The 10194-nt window shown below is 56.1% G+C and overlaps 1 protein-coding gene across 1 annotated transcript in view; it reads right to left on the minus strand.

Moving 5' to 3' along the window:
• The window catches only part of Irs1 (insulin receptor substrate 1), a 56670-nt gene extending 47720 nt beyond the window's left edge, over nt 1-8950 (minus strand). Inside the window, exon 1 of the mRNA XM_013011991.1 lies at nt 5199-8950. Within this exon, the coding sequence (XP_012867445.1) occupies nt 5210-8950 (3741 nt within the window). The 3' untranslated portion in view covers nt 5199-5209. The remainder of the gene's footprint in view (nt 1-5198) is intronic.
• Between the last annotated feature and the right edge of the window lie 1244 nt (nt 8951-10194).

A 10194-nucleotide genomic window follows, 5' to 3' on the forward strand; every position in this document is an offset into this window, starting at 1 on the left:
AGGTAAGATGCTGCTTGGGACAGCTGACCTTGGGGAAGAGGAAGCAGCAAGAGGCTTGCTTTCCCCCATATGTTTTGTTTATTTAGTTATTTATTTTTAAATGGGATGGGGAAAAAATAAAAGCCAGTCTAGAGATAGTTTAACATTTTTAGAGTGATACAATTAAGAGGATTTAAGTCTGTTGAAACTAGAAAATACCCCCCTCCAAATAAGAAAGGTTAAATCAGGCCTAAAACAGACTGTATTTTCTATCCAGTCCTCCACCTGTCCATAAAGAATGTCTGATGTAAGGGGTAGAAAAGGAGAGAACAGGCTATTCCAATATACTTTATTATGGGCCCAGCCCATAGATGCCCTCTTCAGAAAGAATCCTCATTATAACTGACCTATTAAAGAGTATCAGTCATTTGCTCCAAAACATTCCTATGTTTAGCGCTGCAAAGGAGGTTAAAATGATGTAGAACAAAATTCTCAGTTACTGGTAAAGAAATAGGTTCAGGGAAATTTACTGATTTTCTCAAGGTCACCCCGCTAGTAAAGGACACAAGCTCTGTCAGAACCTCAGTTCTCACGCCCAGGAGCTGCTCTTCCATTGCATCATCATTCAAGATAGTACGCTATTTTCCAGGAATTCTGATAAACTAAAAGAGAAAAAAATAAGTTGTATGCCCTTTCAGAACCCAATTCTCTTCATGCAAGGCAATATTGAAGACATTTTTTTATTTAGAGGGCATTCAGATACACGGTTATGAGATTTGGGAATGTTTATGGATGTATTTTTGAACAGAGAAAGATACTTGAACAACAAGTACAAAGTAATAAGACTGTTAGATTTCCAGAGAATGCTAGAATGAGATGTCTAGGGATGTCACTCAGTTACAGAGCACTAGCCTAGCACAAGCAAAGCCCTTGGTTTAATCCCCCCAAGTCTTTAGAAAATAAAAGAAAAAAAATCAAAACATTCTGGAACAACAGAGAAACTAGCTCTCACTGCCAGGAAGCATTGTTCCGGGTCCTGGGAGAGGAGGAGGGCAGGGGGCAATAATGAGAGTAATATAGGGATGCTGGCTAATGAACACCCTTATTTGAGGGGTCAGGGGAGCCGAAAATACTTGAAGCATTTCTTGATTTTACAAAGAACAAATCTGAATACCTTTCTATGCCACATACGATTTTTCTCGTTCGGTTTTCTTATGTGCCAGAAGCAATACAAACCCAGCAAGCTAGCTTTACAAACTCAAGTTGCCCTCGTGGGAGGTCACAGGTCAAAAGCAAATCTGAATTTTGAGAATTAAAACGAGCAGCATTTCCTTCAACTCTTCGATTCTGGGGAAGGGGCACACGGAGCATCTCCAGATCCTCTGTCCAAGCCAGTCTATAGCGTCAGACAGAGTTCAAGGCCGGGCCGGTTCTCTCCCCCCCGCCCCCCTCCCGCCCCCGGGTGACCCCCAGACCCCGCCAGCCGCGGCGCCCGGAGCCCACCCCTGCGCCCGCCCCTCGCGCTGCCCCGGGCTCCAGCTCACAGATCCCAGGCGGGAAGGCCAGGGAACGCGGCTTCGTAGTAAACCATAGTAAAGAGAGGACGGAAACAAAATGGGGCGCGTCACATGGTCACAGCCGCATTTTTCTCAATTAAAAATAAGAGGAAGCGCGTGTTTCCGGGCCTCGCTCTGCCAGCGCCGCGGCCGTTCTCGTTCTTGACATTCGGGTCCCGACGCGCCTCAACCCGGTGGGTGGGGAGGCCCGCCGGGTGCGGGAGCCCCTGGGCGCCGGGCGGGATCTGGGGAGTGGGGAGGATTCGGGTCAACAGCGAGGGTGGTGCCAGGAAAGGCGCTCGGGAGGGGGGGTGGAGGCACGTGGCCCGGGGAGGCAGCCCTGAGTCCCGCCCTCCCCGCCATTCCTCATGCTGATTGGCTCTGGCAGGGGCCAATCAACAAGACCGCCCCGCCCGCCCAGAGCCAGTGGCCACACAGCCGTCCCGGAGATGGGGGGGGGGAGCGCTCTTCTGACACTGCCAACCACGTGGCCTGGGAAGGGGCCCGGTTGCCCCCAACAACCGACCTCAGACCGGCAGGCAGGGGCGGGAGACCGGAGGGCGGCCTCTCGGCTAGCCTCACCCCCACCCCTAGCAAGAGGGGGTAGGAGGAGGGAGGAGCAGCCAAGAGCCAAATAAAGAGGGAGGAATGCAGGAAGCGGAGGTGACCCTGGAAAAAGGGAAAGTGCCAGGGGCAAAGCCAGATAAAAAGGCCACCAGGCAGAGGAGAGAGTGGCGTGGGAGGGGGGGGAGCGAAGGGGGCGTGATGCTAGAGGTAGGGAATCCTTGAACTCAGGCAGGAAGAGAGGGCAAAATCATTTTAAGGGGGTCATAACAAAAGAATGACAAAAACCGAAATAACTGAATCCCAAAGGGCTGGCTGGGGTCTGCATCTTTGTGTGCCCAGCCTCTGTGACAAATCCAGAAGTAGATGCTGACTAAAAGTAGCTGGGCTGCTATCCTAAGTTTAAGGGGTTCTTTTTGGCCTTCTTCATGGGCTCAATGGAGCCTCTGCAGAGAACAGGCCACAAGTTCCACCCTGTGAAATTCTGAAAAGGGGAGGAGGGAGAAGCAATGCGGGGATGGTGGGGAACAAAGGGAAGAAATGGGAGAAAAGCAGTAGCACAAAAATAATAAGTAGGGCAGAAGTTGTAGAACACACCAGACATGGGAAAGAGAAACAGAAAAGGATCTCATAAGTCCTGCCTGAGCACCTGAGTGGAATGTTTTACAAATGCACTTTTGGTGGACAGTTGAAAATAAGCAGGGATGCTTCAAAAGGGGGCCAGAAAGAAAGAGCAGACATCTCTCACCGTGCTTCAGGTATTACTTGAGAAATGCGGATGACAAAGATAGCAATTGGGGAGAGAAAGCCAGGCAAAGAACTACAAACTCCTGCCCTCATCCTGAGCAGGTCTGATGTCTGTTTCTTAAGATTGACTTTGCAATAACATCTTTAAATGCAACAGGACAAAGTCAAGAAAGGAGAATTGAGGATGCAGATATACCAGATTGCATTTAGTGCCCACTTAAATCACAGATGCTTTACATCTTACAAATACAGATTTTAGAATATATTGCTGGCACAGCTCTGTCAAAATGTGGCCTATTATCTACTCCTGGATTAAGAGTATGATTCTATGATTTTTTTGTAGAATATATTTAATCTAAGAAAGTCAAGAATAAAAGATTGGGGGTTTAACTTTTTAGCTTTTGTTTTTCAGTGTGTCCTCTATTTGAGGAGGGTTTTTCTTTTTTCTTTTAAATCCCTTTTTAAAATGTGCCTTTGGTCATCTGCCTTGTTTGTTCAGACCAAACACACTTATTGTACTCTATAAAAAGAAACCTACACAAACTAAGAAAACAAGTGAGAAAAACTTAATGTGTATCTTTTTGTAGCTCCTTTAAAGCCAAAATTTTAACTCTGCTACATTTCTTTACTTTGAATTGGCTTTATAAATGAAGCAGTTTACAAATGTTTACAGCGTCCCAGGGAGTGCAACTTCCAAAAACATTTGAAATAATCAAAAATTGCATGTTACAGTATATACAATCAAATCTGTTTTTAAGCAAATAGTGAAAATAAATGTTGCAATAAATACTGATCAAAGATATGCTTATTATAATAGATCACCAAAATTCTTAGTGTTAATCTTCAGGTACTTTTTTCTGGTTTTTACAAAACAGAAAATGATGGAGTGCTGAACACAGAATCAAAGAAACAATGGCCACATGATACACATATGTATTGTGTGTTATTATTTCCTATGGATAGAAACTCAAGGCTACATCTAATGAATGGGCACCTATTAAGAAGTACAAATGCTCTTAAAGGCTCCTCCGTGAAGAATACATAAAATCCCCAAGGTAGTCAGTTTGTGAGAATAAAGTGTTTCCAAATGTTTCAAAGTCCTCATTGCCAGCTCATCACATTATTTGATGACTATACAGCCTCTCTTCTACCCACAATGATGACCACCAGAAAACAGGCTCACAGAACACAGAATGAGGGGCAGGCTCATTTCCTATTACAACTGTTTTCCATTTTTCATATAGCCACAGCCACAGACAGAAGACCTGAAGTCAACTTTTCAGTATTCCTGAGGCATCTACTCTTGAACTTAAAGGAAAACAAACCTGCTAAAAGTGAAGAGTACAATTTCACCCACACAATCAATGCAAACCAAAGCAAAGCAACCTCCTTTCTGGGATTCATTGTGCAATCTTTTTCACCACCAACATGTTAAGTCATTTTGCAGAAGAGATACAGTAGCTCCCAAGTAATAGATCTGTGGTATCTTAGTACAAGAAAAGACAACTACAAGTCAGACACAGTGGGATGAACTTCCACAACTCTTAACTCTTAATGGGCCCCAGGTGCACACAGTTTATTGCTTATCCTTTAAAGAAAGGCTGCCGTACCTGAGATGGTACGATAATATTTCACAAATCTCGGTACAAGAATAAGAAAACGTCACGTGTAATGACTTTCTTCAGAGATCAGAGATCAACTACCATTTTTCTCTAAATTCCACAACAAAACAAAATAACCACACCAAAAAAACCTTTTACTCCTGAATCTTTTTGCTGCTGGGTATGTTGCCTTGGTATTGTGAAATCACAGAACAAAAGTGCACAGAGCATACTGGATAAGATCAGCCTTCGGAGCTCTGAGAAAAGGATCTGAAGAGTTTAGTCCCCTGTAGCAACAAATATTCTTGGAACATTGTCCCTTCTAGGGGCTGACCTAAATAGAAGGGTCAAAAGTAAACTTCAATACCAAATTGAAAATTGAGATCAACAAACTTTAGAATTGGTTTCAGAATATATATACATGTATATATGTATATATATGTGTGTGTGTGTGTGTGTGTGTGTGTATATATATATATATATACACACACACACACACTATATATAAATGCTACAGTTAAGTAGTTCACTTGGGACACCCCCTCCTGTGCTGCTTTCCTATGCGTTTCTCTGACTGGCTGGCTGGTGCTATGGTGGGGTGAGCATCTACAGGCTCCCACCCACCTTCCCCTCTTGCAAGCACCTCCTCCCCAAGGACCCAGTGGAAAGGAGTTGGGAAGGGGCAGAGTCAAAGCATTGCAACACAAGGTTAAAAGCAGTTCCTCTTCTGACTGACACCATGAAAACGCACCTGCTGTGACGCTACTGCCGGTCCTCTGGCTGCTTCTGGAAGCTGATGCTGGCATAGGTGCTTAAATCCTCACTGGAGCGGCGGGTGGAGCGGCTCTCACCGCTGCCCACGGGCTGATGGGGGTTTGGGGGTGCGGGAGGCTGCTGCTGTGGGGGACGCTCCGGAGGGCGCTGTTTGAAGTCCTTGACCAAATCCAGGTCTATGTAGTTAAGACCATTCTCCACACCCCCGGCGGCCCCGCACCCTTGGGCAGTCTCCTTGGGGCCTCCCCCTAGCTCCCCAGGTCTCAGCCACACATTCTCAAAGGAGGCAGAGCTGTGGCGCTTGACCTCCTCGCTGCTGCTGCTGCTGCTGCTGCCCCCCACTGCGGCCCCCGCTGCAAAGGGCACCGTGTTGCCCGCCCGGGTGGCAGCGGGAGTGGAGGAGAAGGTCTCCGAGCTATGCCTCCTCCGGCATCCTTGTGGATCTGCACGGATCACTTTGGCACTCTGGCTGCGGTTGGGACTGAGATTCACCCTGGTAAAGGCGCTGATGCCCCCGGGTCCCTGTGGAGGCCCCAGCAGGGAAGCCCGCCCAGGCAGCTCGGCTGCTCCTTCAGGCTCACTGGGAGAGGCGGCCACGGCTGCGGAGGCAGAGGGAGCAGCGGCCGTGGCCCGGGGCAGGCTCACGTCCTCTACTGTAGCAAGGCCGGTCCTCATGTCAGCATAGCTGACGGGGGCAACTGGGGAGGTGTCCACGTAGCTCTGGCTGGAACAACGCATCTGCATGGTCATGTAATCGCCGCGGCTGCTGGGCACGGCCCGGGTAGGCCTGCACACGCTAGCAGCCCCTGGAGGGGCAGGCCCAGCGACCTTGGCCACCTCAACCACACCACTCTCCTGCCAGGCTGCCCTCCGGCCTGGCCCCAGGTCCATGTTCATGTACTCTTCAGTGCCAGTCTCCTCTTCTCTGGGAGCTGGCTGAAGCTGGGATGGGCACCGGACAGAAAGGCCGGAGCTATGTGGAGCCCTGGGGCCAGAGAAGTAGCCAGGCTGCTCACTTCCAAATTCAATATTCACATATTCCCCTGGGCTCTTGGGCTCTGGAGGCTGCTGCTGCTGCTGCTGCTGCTGCTGCTGTTGCTGCTGCTGGGGCTGCAGCGGCTGTTCACGAGCCCGTGGTAAGGTGCTGGCCTTGGGGTGCCCCAGGGAGAGCCTGGTGGGTCTGGCCAGGCGACTATGGGTCTGCGCGGCGGTGTCCACCTTTCGTGGTAGATGCGGCTGCAGGACAGGATGGTGGGGATGGGGAAGGCCGGGCTCGGGCCGAGGCCCACAGTAACCCCCGCCGAGGCTGTCGCTGCTGGTGGACGACGAAGAATCTTCTGCCGTGGTGGCATAGAGAAGGCGGCCGGAGCTGGAGGAGAGGCGGAGGTGCTGGGGGCGGGCACCCTCCTCCGGCTCCCCGGGGCGCTGGGTGTGCTTGAAGGACCTTGGCAATGAGTAGTAGGACAGAACGGGCTTGTCCTCGGGGCCGTAGTAGCCGTCGGAGGGGCTGCTGGTGTTGGAGTCGCCCACGGGGGACATATTCATGTAGTCCCCGGTGCAAGGCAAGAGTTTGCCACCGCTGCTGCTGTCGGCAGGGGGCTTGGGGTGCGCCAGGGCGTGGGGGTGGTGACCCCCGACCCCATTCGTCCAGAGCTTCCCGCTGACCCCGCCGCCGCCGCCGCCGCCGCCCCCACCGATGTCGGGCGAGCAGCTGCCGCTGGGGGACATCATCATGTAGCCGTTGGGGTCCACGCGCTGAGGATGGCGTCTGACGGGGTTGATGATCTGCTGGGGGGCAGACACGCTCTTGGGGCTCATGGGCATGTAGTCCCCGGTGCCCTTGCGGCCGGTGGGCAGCGGGGCCACCCCCGGGGACATGGGCATGTAGCCGTCGTCCGTGTGGAGGGCGGCGTGGTGGTCGGGCCGGGGGTGCTGGTGGGGTTGGTGGCTCCCACGGCGCTCCAAGGGATGCAGCTCCAGCCCTTCCTCGGGGTACGAGTGGGTGGGCACGAAGGCCGAGTGGCGGTAGCCGGGCAGCCGGCCTCCACTGCCCCCTCCTGGCGGGTAGGCGGGCATCATCTCCGTGTACTCCTCCGTGGACGACTGCGAGGGGGTCTTCTGGTGGGAAATGGTGGGGGACGTGCCGGCCGAGTGGGTTCTCTTCCGGAACCGATTGTCCAGATCCGCAGCCCCGACGGCGGCGGCCTCGTCCACAGCCAGGGCCGGGCTGGTGCCCAGGCCCGCGGCTCCCGGCAGGTAGCGGTGGCCATTGCCCCCGCGCGACAGCACGTAGTGGCCGTTGGGAGCGGCCAGCGTGGAGACGCCCTTGCCACCCATGCAGATGTAGTTGCTCAGCTCCTCCTCGCCCCGGGCCGGTGGGGTGTGACCCAGGGAATCGGGGGTGACGCTGCGGAACGAACTGCGGAAGTCGCAAGGACTCGAGCCGTACTCGTCGGAAGAGATGAAGCCGCCATCGCTCGGGGAGCCGGACACGGAAGCGCTGGATCGCCGTGGGAAGAGACAGTCCGAGGTGGAGCCGTGGCCGCTGGTGCTACTGGACGACAGGCTCACGGGGCTGGTGGCCGACGGGGAGCACCGAGAGGGCATGGGGATGGACCGGCTGTGGTTGAGCGGGGGGTGCAGCCGGGAGCTGCCCCGATGGCGGTGCGCGTGGGTCCGGTTGATGCTGGGACTCACGGGGCTGCCGTCCACCGAGGCCGGGCGGGACATGGTGCCTTCTCCGTCGCTGGAGGCGCGCACGCGGAAGGAGCCCGGCTTCCCGCCCACCATGCTGGCCGGGGAGGTGGCGGTGATGCTCTCGGTGCGCGAGCGGCGTGTCAGCCCCACCTGGCTGGGCGGGGGATTGTTGAGGTGGTGTCGGCGCAGGGGGACGCTGATGGGGTTGGAGCAGTTGGAGGACGACTGGCTCTTGCTGCGGGGCCGGAACTCGTCGCTCATGGCCCGCATGGCCTCCAGGATGGTCTCGTGCATGTTCTGGGCCACCACCGAGTCATCCACCTGCATCCAGAACTCGCCGGGCCCTGTCACGGCCGAACGGCCCACCTCGATGAAGAAGAAGTTCTCCGAGTGGCCGCAGCGGCGGATGTTCATCAGCTGGAGCACCACGGCGGCGGCCTCCGAGTTGAGCTTCACGAAGCTGATGGTCTTGCTGGTCAGGCAGAGGCGGTAGATGCCGATCAGGTTCTTTGTCTGCCCCAGGCCCTTGGGTTTCAGGATCACCTGCCAGACCTCCTTGAAGGCGGGTCCCGGGGGCGTCTCTCCGAAGCTCAGATCCTCCCCGGCTTCCCCCACGCCTGAGCTGCCGCTGCAGCTGCCCCCGGCCCCGGAGCCCGCGCTCCCGTCGTGGTGGTGACCCTTGGCCCGGGTATGCAACAGCAGGAGCGCCTGATACCAGCTGTCTTGCTCGGCCTCGCTATCTGCCGCAATGGCAAAGTGCTCGTCTCGGGTGTAGAGAGCCACCAGGTGCTTGTTTTTGGAGTCGGCCCGCTTGTTGATGTTAAAGCAGCTCTCGAGGGGGATCGAGCGTTTGGGGGCGCTCGACTTGTGCCGCCACTTCTTCTCGTTCTCGTAGTACTCCAGGCGCGCCGGGCCCCCGGCCTCGCTGGCCGCCCGCAGTACGAAGAAACGCTTGTGCATGCTCTTGGGTTTGCGCAGGTACCCCACCTTGCGCACGTCCGAGAAGCCATCGGCCTCCGGAGGGCTCGCCATGCTGCGGCCGCCGCCGCCGCCGCCGCCGCCGCCGGGCGGGGGCACCACAGGCCGGCGCCGAAAAACAACCGAGCGGTGGGGGGGCGGTGGCTCCCGGCTGCGGCCCCGCACATGCACCCGGGGCTGGAGGCGGCAGAAAGTCCCGGCTGCGAAATCCACGGCGCCCCCCCCCCGCACTGGGAAGCGGAGGGCGGCCGGGGGTGGGAGGTGGGAAGGAGGCTGAAGGAGATCGCAGTGGCTGCGCCAAAGGGAAAAGAGCGAGCGAGCGAGCGAGGAAGAGCCCGCCGGAGTTTTAAGGCGTTTCGTGCCCCGGGGAAGGGTGGAGGGGTGGAGGCAGCCAAAATGGTCCCCCCCTCCAAAAAAAAAATCCAAGTCTCGTCTCAGCCACTGCAGCCAAGGAAGGAGCAAAGCCGCATCTGGTGTGGCTGCCCCGCTCAAGTCCCGCGCGCGGGGAACGGCGGCGGCCCGGGGTCGGGGGCTCCAGGCGCGCGCGCGCCTTCTCTCTCCCGAGTTCCCCTCTGGAAGCGGCGATTCCCGAGGCAAATTAAATATCCTTGGGCAGGGGGAGGCGGGCTGCCAAGTCCCAACGTTGCACGGGGTTCTCCCTCCTCCCCCTTCTCCTCCTCCTCCTCCGTCTCCTCCCACCCCACGCGGCTCCCCCCCCTCTCCACACACACACACACACACACACACACACTCACACACACACCGTCGCCGCTGCCGCCACCAGCCGCCCAAATACCAGCTCAATCGCGGAGACCGCGGCGCTGCGGCTGCTGCTGCGGCTGCCGTCGCCGCCCGCGGACGCGTCCTCTGCAGCCCGCACCCGGGCCCATCGCGGCGGGCGGGGAAAGTGGCTTTTCCACGCCAACGGCTACGGAGCCGCCGGGGAGGCTAGGGACAGCAGTGCGGAGGGACCGGAGGCTCATCCCTGCCCCTGGCTCCGGTGGGCAGGGAGGGAGGGGAGGGGTGCGGGAGGGAGGGAAGGACGGGGGGGTGGGAGATTTGGGAAGGATCGCCAGTTCCCCGAGAGGCTCTGCCTCTGCAGTTTCTTCTCCCCTCCCTCCTCCTCCACCTCCTCCTCCTCCTCCTCCTGCGCGGAGTTGCCGAGCCCCAACCAAAACAAGCGGCGGCGGCGTCTGGCTCCGCGCGCCCGCCGGCCCCCGCCGACCGCGCCGCCGTCTCACTCAGTCCCGGGAAGCAAAACACGTGATGGAGCCTCAGCCTTCGGCAGCCCGGCCGCC

This window comes from Dipodomys ordii, unplaced genomic scaffold, assembly GCF_000151885.1.
Source record: "Dipodomys ordii isolate 6190 unplaced genomic scaffold, Dord_2.0 Scaffold1, whole genome shotgun sequence".
Classification (NCBI taxonomy): domain Eukaryota; kingdom Metazoa; phylum Chordata; class Mammalia; order Rodentia; family Heteromyidae; genus Dipodomys; species Dipodomys ordii.